We start from the raw sequence: 20,392 nt of genomic DNA on the forward strand, positions 1-20,392 counted from the left end.
GCTATGCACCAAACTAGTAACTCAGTCATAATCAGCTTTGTGGATTTTCTGCAATATCAATTTGAAATGTACGGTTTTTGAGAGCGATTAAACAATTACAAAATATTTCATTGCAACTCTAGATTGAACTCACACAAAAATATGAATTGGGGAAACAAAAACAACATTTGGAAGCATATATTCCAAGTTTTTATTACTATTAATCATTCAAAACGTCCATGTGAGTTTAAATAACAAAGGCTTGACATTTCTTATGAAAATAATTTCTGTACATTTTTCTCCCACAACAGGACAAGTGATTCAATTCAAGTGGTGACTTTTCAGTACCGTTGGGACTTTTTTTTTTTTTTTTTTTAAACAACACAAAATTATATATATATATATATATATATATATATATATATATATATACACACACACACATACAGTCGGCTACTTAAAATGGCAGATAAATTATAATCATATTACTCGATGAATCCATATCAAACTTCAGTTCCTTCCCGGGCGTAAATGAAGTTGTTGACAGTGAAGTGATTGCTGAGGTTGTAGTAGTTCATTCTGCTGTCGGAAAGGAAGGAGGGCGAGTAGGAGCCCAGTCCCGACGCGCCCTCCCGGCCTTGGGACAACTCTGCGGCCAAGTCCCGCTCCGGGGCCCTGGGGGAGGCCTCGGCCCCGGTCGCCAACAGCGTGTTCACGCCTGCCACGAAGCCGGCGAAGCACGGACTGTGCTCGGCCGAGTTGAGCGGCGACGAGCGCTGCTCGGTGGAGACCGGCGAAGCGCGCAGGCTGAGCGGGGACGAGCTCAGCAGGCTGGCCGTGTCGGAGAGCTTGTGGTGCGGGTTCGGGTCGGGCTTCTCGGCCGCGGCGCTGATGTCGGCTCGTCTCTTCCGCTTGCGCCGAAAGTTGCCGTTATCGAACATTTTCTCGCAGTTGGGGTCCAGCGTCCAGTAGTTGCCCTTACCTAGTAGGAGAAAAGTCAGCAAAAACATATTTACATATTGAAAAAAAAAAAAAAAAAAATCGCTACTTTCGTTTTCGAATTAGCTGCGGGCGCTCTTGCGGAACTCTATTACAAAACGAGCGTATTATATACGCTTGTGAATTTTAATGTCTAAATGTATCTTATGGAAACTTTTTGACGTTTAAATGAACGCGTCCCAGCGAGCGGCACTCACCGGGGTCGTCCTCGTCCCGGGCCACCTTCTTGAAGCAGTCGTTGAGGGACAAATTGTGCCGGATGGAGTTCTGCCAGCCGGCTTTGCTCTTCTTGTAAAATGGAAAGTTTTCGGCCACGTACTGGTAGATCTGACTGAGGGTCAACTTCTTGTCCTGCGCGTTCTGGATGGCCATGGCGATCAACGCCGAGTACGAGTACGGAGGCCGAACCATCTTGAAGAGGTCCTGCTGGCTGGAGATGGACAACCAGCCCAGGTCGGCGCCTCCCAGCCCGCCCGGCGCCGCCAGGAGCTGCCGTTGCCCGCCGGCCGATTGCAGGTAGGTGGAGCCGGGGCCGCCGCCGCCGCCGCCGGCCGCCGCCGCCGCTTCCCCCGGAGCAGGCGGCGGCCAGGTAGGGCGAGGCGGGGGAGTTGTTGAGCCACAGGTAGGGGTTGGTGGGCGGGGCGGCGTAGTCGCTCAGGCCGTAGCCGGAGGAGTGGTTGGGGGGTCTCTGGGGGTGATGGAGGCGGTGGTGGAGGTTCTGGTGCTGGTAGATGCCGAAGTTGTCACAGTACACAGCCATGTCCAGGAGCTCGTGTGCCGGGTGGCAACCGCCGCCCCCGCCGCTCTGCTGCTGGCTGGAGGCTTGCTGCGCTCCAAAGGCGTTCATAATCCACACACACAAAACAAAACAAAAAAAAAAAAAAAAAATGGAAGCGCTCCGAACTCAAATGAACTTGCAACCCGGCGAGGGAGGCGTATTTATGGGCAAGGGGCCAGGTGGAGCCCCCCGAGAGAATGATTTTTTTTTTTTTTTGTTATCGGGAGGGGGTCGGTCACACCTCCTTTTCAGTCGAGCCCAATCTGCCTTTCAATGAGCACCGATACCATCTCGCATTAGCACAGGGGGCATCACTTTATACTTTATACTTCAAAAAAAAAAAAAAAGAAAGAAAAAGAAGGGCGCCAAACTGGAGACAACGTCATTAGATAAGCCAAAGAAAGACACGAAATATTACAAAATGCTCTTATATGACACGTACACATTGGACAAATTGGATTTGCTTCTGTTTTATTTGTGATATTTTCAGCACAGATGCAACTAGACCGCGATCAAAAGTTAATGAAAATAAAAAAAAAAAAAATCCTTGTTGTATTTGAAGTAAATCTTACTTAAAACACTAAACTATATAAATATAACGAAAAGTTGTGAAATATATTTGGAAATATTTTTCTGCCTCAGATTTGGTATTTGTTTACAGCAACAAACCGATTACAATTAGGCCACGATAAAAGAAAACAATTAATACATTCACACAATGCTGCTTTTTACTCATTTCATAAATTCTATCTTAAGGGTAAATGGCAAACAAGGAAAATACAACTTAACATCATGTATAATTTCATTTTTATCTATCTATCTATCTTTTAATGGTCACGACACGGAAACGCTGATGATGTTACGGTAAAATATGACGTCTAAAAGTGCAGCGACACGAAGTAACGAGTTCCACTGAATCAGTCTAACGACGACGACCCGATACTTTCACATCAAGACGCCCAATCACCGCTCAAAACAAAATTTGCATCATCATGCAATATTTGCCCAGTTGAATGAAGACATGACCTTTTAGTTCTGTTGTCGGAGTAGCGCTTGTGGCACTCAGGCTCCCTCTAGTGGTACGCGATATAATCGCTGAATTCAATGCTAAAAATGTCCATCTTAGAGAGGCTCAAACAGTTTTTTTTTTTTAATTTTTTTTAAATCTAGTACATTTGTTCAGTTGGAAAAAACAGCTCGTTGATCGACACCACACAGTACACATTCCAAGCAATTTAAGTGGACGAGCGTATTTGAGAAGTTTTACTAAAATAATCAAAATGAAAAAAAATCTTCATATTACAACTCTATGCAAAAATTGTTTAAATAATTTTTTCCATGAGTAATAGTAAAAAAAAACCAATAATATTGGCTTTGAAAAAAAAAAGAAAGATCTGGAAAAATGTTTGTACTTACCCTTATTCAGTGGCAAAAAAAAAAATAAAAATGAGGAGGCAGCAGACGTTTTGCTTGAATAATGCATACACAGTGAATGTTTATTCAAAAGTGGTGTCAGTAGTGAATTTGGAGCACTTCATATTTAAAAATCACGCGCACGTTTAGTCAGTCGCTTTGTGCACGCCACACGTCTCCCCAGTAAAAGTCACTCGACAGCCTATTTTTTTTTTTGGGGGGGGGGGGGGGATGTTGTTGCTTGTATTGTAAATAATGCCTGGTGTGAGCTAATTATGCGTAAATACAAACAACCACGTACAAAACAAAAATAATAAAATCCTATATACAAACCTCTGTACATACATAGCGGGACATTTCGATTCATCATGTCTTGACGACTTCAAGGGTAAAAAGTGAAAAGGACCGCAATGAGGTATTCATCTTGTCAACGTGGGTCGGGAGCGCTCGGAATGTGGGTGTCTTTGTGTGTGTGTGTTGGGGGTGGGGGGCAGTCGCCATTTTTGGGGTCGTCTCAGTCATCCGCGTCTTTGCGCTTACTGTACGATTCCCGAATCGACGGACGCCTGCTTCCTGGTGGTCTTGGGAGGCGGCGGCGGCGGCGTCTTGCTGGGGAGCGGCGGCGGTAAATGCTACACAGCAAAAAAAAAAAAAACCCCACACATTTAGACAACTTAATTATTATTATTTTTTAGAACAATTAAGCTTTAAAAGGTCTTGTTAAACTTTGTCATAATACTTGAAATTTCTGCCAATTTCCGATTTTTTTTTTGTCCTCCTTCACCATTGCTGTTTTGTCTTCAGACATTTAAAAACAGCGTTTGTTACATAATCACTTTATGTGCATTCTTTGCATTAGCAATTTTAAACAAAGGGATGGAAATTGAAAAACAAAAAAAAAGTTTTTTTAATCCAATTCATCGGAAAAACAAGAAAAACTGTTAAGTTTGCAGCCCTAAAAGCTCAATAAAAATAATCGCAGTTTATAGGCCGGACATTGCGATAATCAGCAACACTTGCAAAATACAATTTAGCAATTTTCTCCAAAATTAGCCTTTTATTTCCTTGATATATTAATTTCAAAATAAGACAAAATAGCTAAGACAAAAAAAGAGAAAAGTCTCTTCTCAAAGGGGGACGTCGGCTTTTGCGACGGAACTCGGCGTACGCACCCGTTGATGCGGCGGCGGCGTGGCGGCGGCGGCGGAGGCGGGCGCGCTCGGGTCTTGGCTATCCAGCAGGTTGCCGTAGTCGGCCGTGCTGCCTTTGACGGGGAGAGGGGGCGGGACTTCCACCTTGTCGGGGCAGCCGATCCCGTTCAGCTCCAGATCTGACCACAAGCGCCGCGCTCATCTTCAAACATGGCAACTTGGCGGACCATCACAACTTTTCATCATCGTTATTACCAATTTCTCTCTTTTTGTTTCAATCATGGCTCATTTATCTCAAATAAGGGGTTACTTCTATTCTTGTAAATGATACAAAAAAGTGCAAGTTAAATATACTCTTCTTAAATAATTGTAAATAATACGGATGACCATGAAATTATCCAAATAATGTATTTCACTCAAGATGGAAAAAATATGTCAAATAAAGCATTTCTAGTTTATGATTTAACTAATTAATTGGCTAACCGTTGAATTCAAAGTATGTTCTAAATGTACAATAATTATTTAAGTAAAATATCACATGATAACATCATGTGATATCAAATAACGCTAAATAGTCTGTACATTACAAATTAAATAACTAAAATGAGCATAATTTATTAGTTCTAATTATAAACCAATTTTATTTTACAAAAATATTTGTACAATAATTATTTTGCGATGGGAAATAATTGGATCGTTTCAATTAAAGGTACATTTAAAATAAATATTCCATAAATACAGAAATCCGACTCACTGGAAACGGCGTGCAGGTTGAAGGAGAGTTTGCTGCGGGGCGTGATGGGCGGCGGCCCCGGCGAGGACGAGTTGGTCGCCGAGGTGGCGGGCGGCGGTCCCGGCGACACGGAGAGCCGGCGGTCTCCCGCGATCTGACCGAGGACCTGACTCCTCGGCCTCTGAGGCCGCAGCGGGCTGATCTGCAAGATGCGATTGTTACTCAGGTTCTGATCCGTTTTCACAAACAAACAAAAAAAAAAAAAACCACCTGGCGCTTCGAAATGGCTCTTCAAAGACCCTGTAAAGTCATCTCTTACTTGTCCGTGGTTACTTTAGAGTGCCTCGTTGCCAGCCACGAGTGCATGCACATCAAAAAGAAAAGCCACGATGTGACCTGGGATTCATTTTTGAAGCCTCAAATTTTTGTACCTAGGTACTGAGGGTTCAAATTTCTGGATGAAAGAATGACATTGAGCGTCTTTGGACCGCTCTTACATTTGACCTGCGCACCACGTAAGAAGCGATCGAAGCCAAACAAGGAGGCTCAATACCGTCTCGGAGAGTATGACGGCCTCGGCGGGTTGCAGCGGGATCTCGGTGGTCTTCATCTCCTTGTCGAAGATCTCCTGGTGCTTGCTGTTGCGCTTCTCCTTCTTCTTGTCCCGGCGGTCGCGCTCGGGCTCGTCGCGGTCCAGCTTGTCCTGGGACTTGGTGTGCAGCTTCTTAGGTAGCAGCGGCTCCAGGGCGAAACTGCGAAAACGCAAAAGAGAGCATCACGGACAAGATTCTCCGAGCAATCCTTTTTATGCACTCTTTTACAAGTCCTTTCTTTTATTTATTTAGATTGTTATACTGAGCCACAGTTTGTCTTCAAGAGAGCTTTATACTGCCTCCCTGTGGCCAACAGAAGAAACTAGCAATGATTTTATTCGTGGGGTATTTATTATAATCCATAAAGTACAATAATCAATATTTTCCTTTTCAAAATTCCATTTCTTTTTTTGGGGAGGGGAGGGTGGAATGGATTAATTACATTTTAATTCATTCCAAAGTTACTAGCGCGGTCACAAAAATGCAACGTTTTCTCCTGGCCAAATTGGAGTGATTTTTTTTTTTTTTCCACCAGTTTTTAATAATCAGGCAGCCATGCAACTTTCCACTTTTCACTTCAGAACTTCTTACCCGTCCGATCCGGGCCTGGAGGGCGAGTTGTCCGAGGAGACGGAGGTGACGGAGGCCACCGACAGCGGCCGCTGCGACGACGGCATCGTGAAGGAACGAATCATGGAGTGAGGACGAGGACCGCGACGCTCGTCCGCCGCCGGCTGGGAAGCGCGAAGACGACGAGTCGCACGGACGGGAAAGAAAGAAAAAAAAAAAAGTTAGTTTGAATTTTGTTTGGCTTTTCATACTTGAAAGGAAAAGATGACAGTGGAGACTTTTATTTCCAGAGGCTTTCAAAAAGGCATTCAAATTTATGATTTACCAAGTACTAACTGACCATAGTGTTGAAATACTATAGTATTTATATTATTAAAATATCAGCACGTTTGTACATGAGCGTTTCTCAAATAAAAAAAATACCCTTGGATAATTTTGCTGCGCTGTTGTCCTTCTCTGCCTGATGATGGCGCTGTTGCCCTTTTGTGTTTTTATCATGTACAGGATAGCAATGTAAATATATCTCAGTTTTGACGGAGGCCATTTGAGTCTATTCCTGTGCACTTTCCACCTTCACACCAAAATAGGACTAATAATGATGTTCCCAATTTTTTGCAAAGTCTCACCAGCGTCTTGACGCCGTACTGTTTCTCCACCTTCTCCCTGAGCTGCCTGAAGCAGGCCTCCAAGCGCTCGTGGAAAGGCCTCAGCGCCTCCGTCACCTTCTCGCCGTGGATGCGCACGCCCTCGGCCAAGTGCGGGATCTGCCGCAACCCATCGACAATCATCAATCATCATCCCGCCGTCTTCACATCACTTCACTTTTAGTATTTTCATTGCAATTCACAAAAGGAGTCTCTAAAAAAGAAAAAGCCCCCTGAAACTCAAACATATCCACACGTTTTAAAACGTTACAAAGTATTTTTATCCCCAATCTCAAAACTTGTCCTATTTTATCTGTTTTACAAATTGCTTATTGGCCTCAAAATGAACAAAAATAGTTGCAAAAAATCTTTAATTATTCCTTTTTTTTCCCTGAAAATTTTGAATACTTTTCTGAAGTTTTCTGGAATTATTAAAAATGGTAACTCATATGGCACTTGAAAAAAATCATTTTAATCAAACTATTTTCAAAATGAACTAATTCAAACCTCACTCATTTTACCTAAAATGCAGATTGCAAAATTTTCATCCAATGTATTTTTTCCTGAAATTGGAATTATCCCTGAAGTATATCTTTGAGCCAAGCAATTGTTTTTCAACTTTTTCTCTATTTTACCAATATGCATACATAAATAAAGACATCCAACATTGAAACCGAACTTTGCTGAGCTCAGATAAACAAACCAGCTGGGGGATTTCCCCAGTGTCTGCGCCTTCATCATCCTCATCCTCATCCTCACCCCCCACCCTCATCTTCTGAGGACGGCGACTTCCGCCAGAAAGCGAGTCTTCGGAAGGACGCCGCTGCCAAATACGCTGCGGAGGCGGCGCGAGAAGCGGGAGACGCGGAGTCGTGCGGCAGGATTTCCGTCTCCCGGGCTACCCGTCGGCATTCTTCTTTTTTTTTTTTTTTTTTTTAACAGAGGCCGACCGATCACGATGGAGGATGATTGCGGGCGGCCCGGCGGCGGCATGGCAACGCGATCGTGCGCACATATATGCGCAGGCTATTTGTGTACAGCGTCGTGCTGCCTCGCCGGAGGTTGAAGAGCCTCTGCAACGCGACGGCCAAATTTGTCCACGGCGCTGAATTAGCAAATTGGGGACCGCCGGGGGGGGGGGGGGGGGGGTGCACAACAAAGCGTGGAGTGACGGACCTTTCAAGACCCACAAAATATCCTCTTCTCTGACGACACAGGCACCAAATCAGCCAACCATTTTCTGAGCCGCCTATCCTCACAAGGGTTACGGGAGTGCTGGAGCCTATCCCGGCTGTCAACGGGCAGGTGGCGGGGTACACCCTGAACTGGTTGCCAGCCAATCGCAGGGCACACGGAGACAAACAATCACACCCACCGACGGGGCAATTTACAGCATCCAATTAATGTTGCATGTTTTTGGGATGTGGGAGGAAACCGGAGTGTCTGGAGGAAAGCCACGCAGGCACGGGGAGAACATGCAAACGCCACACAGGCGTGTCCGGGATTGAACCCAGGATCTCAGAACTGTGAGCCCATCGCTTTCCAGCTGAGCCACCGTGGGCACCAAATCAAAACTAGCAAAAAGAATACCCTTACTTGCTTCTTTCACCAGCAAAAAAAAGTTTGTAGCTTTCTTCCTTCTTTAGATATCAGCAGTAAAGTATTGGCCGGTTTCACCAAAACGCTACTTTCTGACTAAAATATGGAGAAAATGTAAAGTTACTTTGGCACAAATATTTCTGAGGAGACTTTGTTGACAAAATAATGCCTTGAGATAAAAGTGCCTTGACTTGCAAGCGTTTTGAGATGCGAGCCTTCCCTTGGCTGACGTTTTCAGGTACTGCATTTCATTTTTAAAATGTGTTGTAAGATTTTATATATTGTTGCCATCCAGTTAAATGCATGCAACAAAGATATATTTGAAAAACCATTCAATCGTTAATTTTCATCCATTACAAATGACTTTAGCATTTCAAGCTTTATTTATTTTCACCAACTGATATTGGTTTTCTCCTGAAAAAATGTTCTTTCATCTGAAAATTTATTTTATCAAATAATTTAATTATTTTATTAAACAATGGTCGGGCATTAGGAATTTCATCGAATTGTACTTTTACAAATTTTACACCCCAAACCCCCCCCCCCCCAAATAAGACAACAACAAGGTTTGCTCAGTAGAAAGCTGACAAAAACAAACCAAAAAAAAAAAACAAGTTTGTAACTTTATAACTTGTGTTGGTGCCCAGCAAGTTTCCCAGCGGGTGGTTCCGAGTCTCACCTGCCAGGCGATGAGGTCCTTCAGCTTGTCGATCTTGTCCTGGTCTTCCGGGTGCTCGTGCGTGTATTTGTCATTGAAGAAGGCCTGCGCAGGAGGTACACACACACACACACACACACACAATGCTCAGTTTTCTTTTCCAAAGGTCCAAAAGGTCCACGACTGATGGATTAAGTACAACCAAGACCTGTAGAATCTGCATGCGAGCTAACGTTCGTGGCTGACTGGTTCATTCTGCAATGAAGCAGTACAGCGATCAATTTTTTTTTTTTTTAAATTAAAGATTTTATTTGAAAAAAAAATAATTAAGAGTGATCCATTTTTAACAAGACAATCAAATGTATTAATCAAATGTATCAAGGCCAGTCGAATAAACACAACACAAGACTTTCAATCTTGAGGCGACGCAATTCCGCACGGCTCCCGCGAACTGAGTGAAGAGGTGGCGTTTTACATCATTTCCGACCAAGAACGTACACAAGTTTGATTGCTCGCTAGTTTCAATGTTTTCATTCCATTACTGATACGCAAAAATGAGACTTTGATTGGCGTGATTGGCTCGTCTGATAATTGGCAATTTTTGATGATCGGCTCTCAAGTCATAATTTCCCGATCGGGACGACGCAGGACGTGGGGGTGTCCGCGCTTACCTTCTCGTAGTTGGCGAAGCCCCCCATGACGGCGGGGTCCACGATGCCGTTGAGCAGCATGGAAAGGGGGTTGATGGGAAGGTGGGGGTCAGTGAGGTGCTTCTGCACCATACTGCTGATCTTGTCGTTGGCCAGCTGCATGGTTTCCATGGCGTTCTCCAGCGGGCTGATTTCATCCTACGGCACATTTTTTTTTTTTTTTAATACTTACTTTCACCTCAGTTGTTCCATTTTATACAAATAAACAAAATTCTAAGTAGGTTCAATTTCACATTTTCAAAATGTTTTGGGCGTTTTATTTAATAGTGCTTCTTAGTTTCTCTACGTTCACAAAAATAAAGGGCGGATTGCAAAAGAAACAACGTTTTTTGGTTGCGCTACATCTCGAGCTCCACTCGCTAAAAAAAAAAAAAATTGCCGGCGGAATCGATTCCTCTGACAGCGAGGCGACGTATCCCGCGTCTTCCCATGCATTTGATGCGGCCGTCTTCGGCGCTCGGGACTTCCCGCTACTCACGGTGCACATGGACTTGACTTCGAACCAGCGCAGGATGCCCGGCAGCTTGTAGGCCGTCGAGTACGTGGTCCGCTCGATCCACATGTTCTGAACGCAAAAACAAAACATACGGGATGCCGATTGCAGGTTTCAAACGATGACGAGCGCCGAATGAGAGGATAGTGACAGCTCCGGAAAGCCCTCAACAAGCACTTTAGTTGAAGGTGCTACTCGATGTGGTTTGTGGCAAATACATTTTTGACCTTCTTGCCAGACTGGATAAAAAAATGAAAAATAAATCATATCATCATGCAGTATTGTTTTAAACTGGAAGCGAATCAGTGACTTACAGCAAACTCGTTGTCTGGGTCCTTCTCGCCTTTCCTCACTGGCCGTGAATACTGGAATTTGTGGACTTCATTTACTGTGTAAAAGCTTTGAGATAGAAAGAGAGAAGGGAAAAATGACAATTTCAAACGATAAGACGCTGATAATTTCATCCACTTGATAAGGAACCCGAATGAAAGGGAAAAGCGCAGCGTGAACTTCTTGATCTAATAAACAGATTATTAATGAGGCAAATTTGCATTCGGACAAAGACTCGAGAGTAGGCGGCCGCTTTTCAATAGTTGCCCACTGCAGTGACCGACGGCAGGGTCGGCGCACGCGTCCGCTAATCGGTCGCGGCGTGCAAATAAGGCGACCGAAGAGGTCGGCGGGCCTGTAGCCGTGCGATAAAAGCGGTCGCCCAGGTGTATTTGCATAAAGGGTTGCCGCGGGTAAACATCCCCTTTTAATTATGCCCGCTGATGCATATTCAAGGGAATTTATACGCTTCAGCGATGAGCGTGCACTCGCGCCAAGGTGATGTCACAAAGTCCAGACCTTCAAGCAGTGCGTTTGTGTTCGGGTCACTACATCAACGCAGGACCCATCGGAATGGATATTGGCAAAATAACAAATCTGGAAAGTACTCCTGCTGTACAGTAAATTTGGGGTATTACTTGTTACTGACAGTTTTGGACTCAGTGCCAGATTGCTCAAGATATATAAAAAAATAAATAAAATAAAAATAAATTACCTGAGGATTTGTTCAGCAACGGGTTTGTTCTGGAACTTGGCGGGTAAATCCAGGATGGGCTTCACCGTGAAACACTGGACGTCTTTACGTGGACACGTCAAGGAATGTCGCAAAACCCCCCCCCAAAAAAAAAAAAAGTGAATACAACACAAAAGGTGTCAGTGGCAGGATTTGAGGATACACTGTCCGTGTGAGTTCTTGACGTCGTCGCTGGGCGGCGTGGTGGTCTTCATCTTCTCGGCGTTGGGGAACTGCGTGAGGAGTCGCGCCTCAAAGTCCTCCCAGCGCTCGTACTCCTTGCCGCGGTAGATGAACATTTTGTTCTGGGCGGGCACACAGCCGAGGGACTTTTTTTTTTTATATTATTTACTTTGTAAATACATTTGCATAATCCTCCCTCCCCACAAAAATACAATTTCACATTTTAACGAATCCCCCCCGCTTATATTTAGAATCCATCCATTTTCCAAAGAAACAAATGAATATTGTAAAGGCGAGTAATATGTTTTCCTTTGTTTTCTCTCTGGATGTGTGACATTCCTTCTTTTTAGATGGGGAATTTTCATTTGATTTGATCTACCGCTCCTCTGAATTTCCTTCTAAAAATCATTTCAATTTACCGCTGTGCGATTTGAATTACTGGCTGTTACCATTCAGAATCTAAAGGAAAAAAAAAACACCCAAGTGATATCCTTTGGTGTCTCCATTGTGCCCCATGATTGGCTGGCAACCAATTCAGGGTGTACCCCGCCCCCTCCTGGAATAGGTTCTGGCACTCCTGCAACCCTGGTGAGGATAAGCATCCCAGAAAACGGAATGAATGGACGGTACGTTCCAGACTTGTAAATATTTTTCCCTTCATGTGTCAACATAATTTCTAAAGATGCTAATCACATTTTTGAATAGGAAGACTTTTATCAGAAGCCACCCCAAAAAAATAAACAATAAAATGAATTGGTAAAAAAAAAAATAATCACAAAACACTCAGAATTAATTGATCAAATCAGCATTAAAATGATTTAGTTCCCTGTTGCACGATAACGCACGCACAGCGCATTCCCCAATGAACAAAAAGAAAGCCCGTCGTGCTCAGGGCCACGTTGGCTATGAAAGATATGTCGTGAAATTAAAAAAAAAAAAACACCGACGCTGATTGAAAAGTACAACGCTACAATCTTTTGCCGCGTTTCCGCTTTTATAGCAAATTAACCTTACAGCTGAGAATCAAAGTCATCTCGATGTCATGAAGCTCATTTTCATGACAATGGAATGTGCCACCGCGGGGGGAAAAGAAAAAGAAAAAGAAAAGAAAAGAATAATCAGGGGAAAAAAAAGGAAGGCCAGTCAACTTACCGCCACCGCTACACAGTTCGGCATTTGAATATTCACCTTTTTGAACCTATTCTGCAAGTTTTGCTGTTTTTGCGCCACCTGGTGGCATCTTGTTGTCAATCAAACAATTTCAATTGAGTTGAGGAGCTTCACTTAGAATAAAAAGTGAGCCTTTGCCGCCATCTTCTGGCATCTTAATGCAAAATATGACAAGAATCTGATTTTTTTTTCTCTCTCAGAATAACAGAATACGCCATCAGGAAAAAATAATTGAACATCAATAAAGCCGTAACGGCGGCACGGTGGAGCAAATGTAGAGCATTTGGCCTCACAGTTCTGAGGACCAGGGTTCAAATCCCAGTCCCCCCTGTGTGGAGTTTGCATGTTCTCCCGTCCCTGCTTGGCTTTTCCCCGGGTACTTCAGTTTCCTCCAACATCCAACATTCATTGGAGACTCTAAAATCCTTCCTCGGTGTGATTGCGAGTGCAAATGTTTGTTTTTTATTTTTTTTTTGTTTCTATGTGGCCAGCGATTGGCTGTTGCTTCCTCCCCAATGATAGCCAGGATTGACTTCAACACTCCCGCGACCCTCATGAGGATAAGCGGTTTAGAAGAATGGATGGATAAAACAGCAATCCTACAAGAATAAAATACTCTTGTAACCACAATGAGAAAAAGAAGGGAACACTATTGTAAAAAAAAGTGTTTTTTTCACGCAAGGAATATTAAGAAATGAGTAATTTTCTCTTGAAAGTAACCTCACAACTCTCGTTTAATTTACATCTTTATTCTTGTATCTTGATAACCATTCTCACTACTTTGCATCTTTATTTTCAAAATAGTACGACTTCATTTTCTGAACTTTATGTTTTTTCCATTCATGTAACTTTATTGTCACATCTTGTCAATTTGATGACTTTACGACTACGAGGCCACCGGGCCCAGCACACGAGACCCTGAAGTCAGATGAGGGCGCCCTCACCGGGATAACCGGTGGCGATGAAACCCCTCCCCCGCCCCCACGTCAAGGGCAAAGAGTTGGCGCGAGGGAAGTAGGACTGAAATGGCGCCAGCGAGACAAAAAGCCATCAGAAAAGACGTTTTTAACAAAGTACGAGATGAGACGGCTGCAATTTGCCGTCCGCGCCGACATGAAAAGATTCAAAGCGCCATTCGAGAAAAATTGGTCTACAAAAGTGGAACTTCGTTAATGCTTCAGAACTTTTAAGATGAACAGACGTGAACAAGCGACATCGGAATTACCTCCACCGGGGAGCTCGAGTTTGTCTGGAACTTTCCGTCTAGTGCTGTTAAAGCACTGGTGACAAAGTCGCGGCCCGGGGGTCAAATACAGCCCACCGCATCATTTTATGCGGCCCGCAAAAGAAAATCATTTTGTCACTAAAATTTCCAATCATTTGTACTAAATACCCTGCAAGCGTTTCTTTGTTTTGTTATTAAACCCCTACTTGCACTAACTTGAACAATAGGTGAAAAAAAAAACCTTCTGATATCAATATGACACGAGATTGTTGAGTACTGTATATGTAAACCTATGATGAGGTGATGAAACATTTACATGATTTCATGTTCATAATGACCTCTCTGAGGGAAACCGTACCAACAACGTTGCCTTCAACTAGTTAGCTGTCTTAGAAACACACAAAAAAACATCGCTTTAACTCTTGACTGTCCCATTTGCACGACTAATAAATGATGTTCTATTAAATAGAACTCATGGAAAAATACACCATACACTAATAATGAGCAGAGATGTAAAATTAAGAAAGAAAAATCCCATTTGGATGTCCAGACAGCCTCAGGCGGTCTTCGTCATTTACCACCCTTAAATTAATATCGCTCATCTCCGCCAACAAACATACCATGCGGTTGTTAGCTTTACTTGCTCTACTCACCCGCAGGAAGGATGGGAAGCCCACGCCGTAGTAGCCCACGGCAAAGTAGTCGGGTTTGGGCCGGATCACCTTGACGATGTTCTCGTAGAACTGAGCCTGCTTGCGCTGTAAACGAATAAGCCAACATGTTAAAAAAAATAAAATTAAAAAAAAAACAAAAAACCTAGCATGCAAAGATCATGCTATTTCAACTTACAATCCTCATTTGCACCGGACCGTGACGTCGGAGCGTTTGTTAGTCGGGTTTGTTTCTTAATTATGCCTTCTTATGAAGGAGAGACGTACCAGGGATGCGCTGAGCTGCTCAAAGTCGAACATTTCATTCTCGTACTGCTCGGCTAGTTCCTTCCCCAAGATGATGGCCTCCTCCCACATCTGGAAACAAATAAAAGTAGGCAAAAAGACGCTATTAGGATAAAGTCATCCAAACTGAGGACAGATCCCACGTGGTGCATGAAGATCAAATGTGCAGTATACCTTGCCCTTGTCAAAGTAATTGATAATCTGCTGGTAGAGCTGATCCTTGAGCTGGCCCTGAGTGGTGGCCTGGTAGCCGTCACGCTGGGTCAGGTGGGCGGCGCACGGCTCGTCCGACCACTCGAGAAGGACAAAAGGAGGACGCGGTTCGGTTTTGCCGTCAAAGCGTACAGTACCAGATTGCACGACCGTCGTGACTGTACCTTCAGCAGCTTAGCGTGCAGCAGCAGCGTGTACGCCGCCTCCGTGTAGTTGTCGCACTCCTTGTGGAGGTCGCACAGCTTGTACAAATACCTGATTGAAGGGAAAAAATATAAAATAAAAGTGCTCTGGTAACTTACTCGGTCTCTCGAGGAAGGAAGCAAGCGCTGACCTGATATACATCTCCTCTCGGTCGATCTCCTTGTAAAAGTTCTGTGCGGGACGAAAGGCGGATTTTTGTTGGTCACGGAATATTTTGGGCGGGCTTCGCACTTACAAAGAGCATTTTTCCAATTCTGTTTATTATTTTGCGTGAAAATTAGTCAAAATTAAATTAAAATCATTACTCGTAATTGATCAACACTGTTAACGTTTCTAAAATACAATTAAAACAAGCACATTTTTAAAATATTCATTCATAATTGATGTTTTGTTTTTTTTTTTTTTAAATCATATTTCCTGCTATTTTTGTTTATATCCGGGTAACCCTTTCAATGAGGGGTGTCAAACTCATTTCTGTCACGGGCCACATTTTTGTTCCCTTTCCCTCAAAGGGCCATTTTGACTGTGGAACAAAAATATTTAATCAGCTCATCATATTTACAATTTACGAAGTAGTTTTGCAATCAGAAATCAAGGGAAATATGTTTTTCAACTATTTACGTTTGGTCACACAAAAATGCTCGTAATATCTCAACTTAATCATTTATGATATATGACAATTTGAAATTTTGATACAGATTTTTATAAGAATCGTGGAAAATTGACACTCCGGATTTTGGCTTTGCGGGCCACAGAAAATCATGTTGTGGGCCAGATCTGCCCCCGGGCCTTGAGTTTGACACTTGCGTTTTCAATAAAATAGATTTTTTTTTTTCCACAAAATTTAGATTTTGGATGAAAATCGATTTTCCTAACCTTCTCAAAAAAATAAAGCGCAAATGACAATTATCCCAAACAATTTTGCTCATTGGATTTCGTATTTACTTAATTTTTTAAAAAAAAATATATAATCGATTGACACATATGATCTGTCGAGCTATTTATCAATATGGCACCCACCAGCACGTTGACGGTGCAGCTCATGCGGTTCTCTTTGTTCTCGTCGTGCATGATGGTGCGGTAGTCCAGCAGACGCTCGAGCAGGCGCACCACCAGCGTGACGAAGTTCTCGCCGCTTTTGGCCAAGTACTTGTGCTTCCGGCAGTGCTCCAGCAAACTGGATTCGGGCGGAGAGCGTTAGCCTTTCAGCGCCGCCCGCGGGCGCAACGTCGGGACGCGCGTTTACATTTTCTGGAAGAGGACTTTGTACTGCTCGTCCCCGCGGCCGCCCTCCACCTCGTGATCCAGCTTGGTGATGATCTCGTTCTCGAACTGCAATCCACACCGAGGAGCAGCATGATGACCATTGAATTGAAGCAAAAAGCATGCCAAATTGTTTTTTTATTTTTCCCTGTTCTGTTGCTAGAGTCAAGCAGAACGGAGCCATCTGTGTGGCTTTTATGCCGGAACATTTAAACAAAGCGAGAACGGATTATTTTATTTACTTATGTATTTTTTACAATGCGGTTCTTATGCATTATGAGGATATTTATTCAGAAACGGAAAACAAAAACGAGAGGACCGAGAGAAAAGTAAAAAAATAAAAGACAGGATTCTGGCTTTAAGAAAAATAAGCTTACTATATGAACAGACTTGGGGGTATATTTGAATTCATTATTTCTATATCGTGGATTTATGTTATTGCGGGGATGGTCTGGAACGGATCCCCAGCAACGGAGGCCGGTTTACTATATACAACAGTCTTGCTCATTTTGACGCCGAGTGAGAACATGTACTATGAAGACTTGAATTTTTTTTTTTCATAAGTGCACTTTCCATACAGGGCCATATTCTATTCATACAAAAAAAAAAAAAAAAAAGGGGGGGTTCACTGGACCTCCTTTGGTGTCCTTTAAGACGCCCACACACAAACATGCGTAGCCAAAATGGATTTTCTTCATGCAGAAAAGCTTCATTTTATGCCGTAACGAGGCATAACATTAGGTTGCTCCCGGCGCCGCTGTTGATAATCGCACCACAACACAACACAAAATGAGATTTGCCCAATTACAAGCCAGCTCACGGCTACACGCCGGCTATTATCCCCCACGTTCCCGCACGAGACTCCCCCCCCCCCCCTCGCCGGCACGAGCAGCGGTAAACTCGATTTACGAGTCGCATTCGTTCCGTGACCGCGATCGTAACTCTAATCGCTCGGATGGCAAATCATCGGAGGCGGCGGACGTACCCTCTGGAAGCTGCACGTGAAGTGGAACTCGCACTGCATCATGTCAAAGAAGATGGCGATGGTGGCCTTGCGCAACTCGATCTCGGGGACCAGCGTCATCTCCAGGATGGGGCCCACCATCTCGGGGATGAACTTGATCTTGTGGGGCCCTTTTTCGGGTTCGAGGAGCCACGGGGAGGAAACATTTCAATTCAATGCAAAGAAATTCCAGCGGCCCCCCCACTTACGGTTTGCCTCTCTGGACAAAACAAAATAAGGCCATTAAAAGAACACTTTTCACATTTTACTCGGATTCTTTTGGCTCTGAATCCGATCAACACGAAAAAAAAAACCCAAAACAAACACACTCTGTGAAATTACCTAGATTGTACCACATGTCGCGGATCTCGAAGCCAATTTGCCGCCGCATGTCTTGGTACCTGCAGGCATCATTGGAATAAACAGCTGAAAAGAAGCTCATTTTATACAAAATATCCTCATTAATATTCATTATTTTGAAATACAAATTCAAACATTAAAAGCACATTTTAATGTATTTTTTTTACTTCATTTATTTGTATTACCATTTGAATACATTTCATTAAAATATTTGTATATCTGTAATCAGCATACTTTAAAAGCCACATTTTTATTTACAGGTTAATATTTATGAAGAGTATTTTTTTTTTAGAGGGACAATCAAATGTATTGTGAATTAATATAATATAACGAATGTAAAATAGGCAACATAAATATGCAACATTTTTTACTTAAAAATGTTTACTCATTAACATACATTGATTTTTAATATATATATTTTTTCAAAATATATATATGTATTTTTTCAAGTCAAGTAATGTTCAAGGTTTATTTTTTGTTTTTTTTTTACTTAAAATGTAAAATTAGTTTTTAGAAAAAATAAAAAAAAATGTAATAAAATGACTAATCCAACCGAAACGAGAGCTGAAAAGGCGCCGGTCCACTCACTTGTGGCAGATTTTGGCCCGCTTGTCGCTGGAGAAGTTCTCCAGCTGCAGCGACTCTTGCGTGAGGAAGGCCACGGCCAGGTGGAAGTAGTTGTTCCACAGCTGAGCGCAAAAAAAAACAAAAAAACAAAAAGAGGACAGACGGGAAAAAGGTTTTGACTTTCACGATTGTGCGGCACAACATCGGGTTTTCGTGTCCATTCATACATTGACAAGCTTTACAGATGCCACTAACGGGAAGGAAAAAAAGTCTTCAGTAAGGGGTTGAGTTAATTTTTCTAGTCGATGATAATGTGATGACAGTCACAAAAATGTATGACTTTTTGGTCAAATAGTAGAAATATGACTCGTAATACCTTCATAATACTAGTAAGAAAACATCTTGTGTTTATACATATTTTTTAAAAGTATTTTTTCCTCATCATTTCCTTGTAATATCTTCAACACTGTAAAATAAAAAAAAAATAATAATAATGAGACAGTTTTTGGCGGCACGGTGGTGCAGCTGGAAAGCGTTGGCCTCACAGTTCTGAGGACCTGGGTTCAACACCAGCCCTCCCTGTGTGGAGTTCGCACATTCTCCCCGTGCCTGCGTGGGTTATCTCCGGGTGGGCACTCCGGTTTCCTCCCACATCCCAAAAACATGCAACATTAATTGCCCCTAGGTGTGATTGTGAGTGCGACTGTTGTCCGTCTCCGTGTGCCCTGCGATTGGCTGGCGACCAGTTCAGGGTGTACCCCGCCTCCTGCCAGTTGACAGCTCGGACGGGCTCCAGCACTCGCCGCGACCCTTGTGAGGATAAGCGGCTAAGAAAACGGATGGCTGGATGGAGACAGCTTTGTTGAATAGAATCTTCTTAGAATATTACAACTAACCTAACCACTCCATTTTTGGTCAAAATAAAACCCAAAGATATACAGATTAAAATTGATTCCGCAAAGTTATTTAACGAACAAGGCAGCAGTGTAGAGAACGAAAAAGGTATCGTGGAGTTCATCACTTACCTGCAGCTCAAAGTTGGTCTGATCCAGAAACTTCTTGTTGAGCACCGCCGCATACTGATTAATGGCCCGCAGGAAGACCCTGCACAGATAAGACACGCGCCCAAAAGTGTTTGCCACTCACATCTGATAAGCGTCTGCACCCTTAAAATAAAAACGGATCCTAAAAAAACAACCCCAAAACAAAAAGCACACTTGTTATAATCGCATTTTGTTCCCCTTTGATGCGGCACAAAAGGTCACGTTCCACTCAAACTACTTCGTCTTGTAAAACAAAAGAGCCGACAGCCAGTCTTGCAAATGCCAACGGACTCAAATGCTCGTGTTCCGCCCCGCTGAGCAAATCCAAAGTCAAACGGTCCACTTATTAACGCCCAGGCAGTCCACAAGTCGGCCTTTCCTGTCGCCGCCCGTCGCTGGCGGTCAACGTGACCTCTGACCCGCACAAAAGAACCGTGTCAGAGATGGAATGTAAAAATATGTGTGCGCATGTTCACGAATCAAATTCACACTCGTGTTAACCCAAAATAAAGTTGAGTTGATTTTAAAGTTCAGTTCTTCAAGTAGTACATTCAAAAAGTGCAAGTAATTTTACTTTATTTTAAAATTAGTAAAACAATGGTTAATGTAGTGTTATTAGGACAGCAACAAATTTTTAGAGAAGGAAAAATGTCATAACTTTTGACTCATATTTTTAATTCCCAGTTTTAATTTTTATTGAATGTTTTTTTTTTTTTTTTTTTACCGTTGACATAATACCCAACTTTTATCATTTCTTTTTTTTTCCAATTACTATCATAATTTCCCCACTGTCATGTTTTTTTTTCCTGACAATTGTCTTTT

General features: G+C 42.9%; 2 protein-coding genes across 2 annotated transcripts in view; both read right to left on the bottom strand.

Moving 5' to 3' along the window:
• Positions 1-220: 220 nt before the first annotated feature.
• On the bottom strand, positions 221-2,235 carry foxi1 (forkhead box i1). Its single transcript, XM_061809962.1, has 3 exons — positions 1,563-2,235; positions 1,176-1,516; positions 221-961 (listed from the first exon to the last, which is right to left on the bottom strand). The coding sequence occupies exons 1-3, from the start codon at positions 1,823-1,825 to the stop codon at positions 483-485; spliced, it is 1,083 nt and encodes a 360-aa protein (XP_061665946.1). The 5' UTR covers positions 1,826-2,235; the 3' UTR covers positions 221-482.
• A 1,026-nt stretch (positions 2,236-3,261) lies between these two features.
• dock1 (dedicator of cytokinesis 1) overlaps positions 3,262-20,392 on the bottom strand; it is a 90,646-nt gene continuing 73,515 nt past the window's right edge. The window contains exons 29-51 of the mRNA XM_061809944.1: positions 19,553-19,631; positions 18,549-18,649; positions 17,943-18,001; positions 17,583-17,731; positions 16,581-16,666; positions 16,355-16,511; positions 15,465-15,505; positions 15,295-15,385; positions 15,092-15,211; positions 14,900-14,989; positions 14,615-14,719; positions 11,547-11,688; positions 11,366-11,447; positions 10,635-10,719; positions 10,306-10,392; positions 9,789-9,965; positions 9,139-9,222; positions 6,843-6,980; positions 6,238-6,380; positions 5,607-5,805; positions 5,075-5,255; positions 4,342-4,499; positions 3,262-3,801 (exon numbers count right to left, since the gene is read on the bottom strand). Of these exons, the coding sequence (XP_061665928.1) occupies positions 3,706-3,801; positions 4,342-4,499; positions 5,075-5,255; positions 5,607-5,805; positions 6,238-6,380; positions 6,843-6,980; positions 9,139-9,222; positions 9,789-9,965; positions 10,306-10,392; positions 10,635-10,719; positions 11,366-11,447; positions 11,547-11,688; positions 14,615-14,719; positions 14,900-14,989; positions 15,092-15,211; positions 15,295-15,385; positions 15,465-15,505; positions 16,355-16,511; positions 16,581-16,666; positions 17,583-17,731; positions 17,943-18,001; positions 18,549-18,649; positions 19,553-19,631 (2,650 nt within the window). The 3' untranslated portion in view covers positions 3,262-3,705. The remainder of the gene's footprint in view (positions 3,802-4,341; positions 4,500-5,074; positions 5,256-5,606; positions 5,806-6,237; positions 6,381-6,842; positions 6,981-9,138; positions 9,223-9,788; positions 9,966-10,305; positions 10,393-10,634; positions 10,720-11,365; positions 11,448-11,546; positions 11,689-14,614; positions 14,720-14,899; positions 14,990-15,091; positions 15,212-15,294; positions 15,386-15,464; positions 15,506-16,354; positions 16,512-16,580; positions 16,667-17,582; positions 17,732-17,942; positions 18,002-18,548; positions 18,650-19,552; positions 19,632-20,392) is intronic.

The sequence above is a fragment of the Syngnathoides biaculeatus genome, chromosome 22, assembly GCF_019802595.1.
Source record: "Syngnathoides biaculeatus isolate LvHL_M chromosome 22, ASM1980259v1, whole genome shotgun sequence".
In the NCBI taxonomy this organism is placed as follows: domain Eukaryota; kingdom Metazoa; phylum Chordata; class Actinopteri; order Syngnathiformes; family Syngnathidae; genus Syngnathoides; species Syngnathoides biaculeatus.

Bases quoted from the DNA above. Each gene is read 5' to 3' on its own strand.
- foxi1 (XM_061809962.1), bottom strand. From the start codon at position 1,825: ATGAACGCCTTTGGAGCGCAGCAAGCCTCCAGCCAGCAGCAGAGCGGC. The intron at 1,517-1,562 runs CGCCGCCTGCTC...CGGCGGCGGCGG, and splicing joins CCCGCCTCGCCCTACCTGGC to CGGCGGCCCCGGCTCCACCT. The intron at 962-1,175 runs GTGAGTGCCGCT...TTCTCCTACTAG, and splicing joins CCGGGACGAGGACGACCCCG to GTAAGGGCAACTACTGGACG.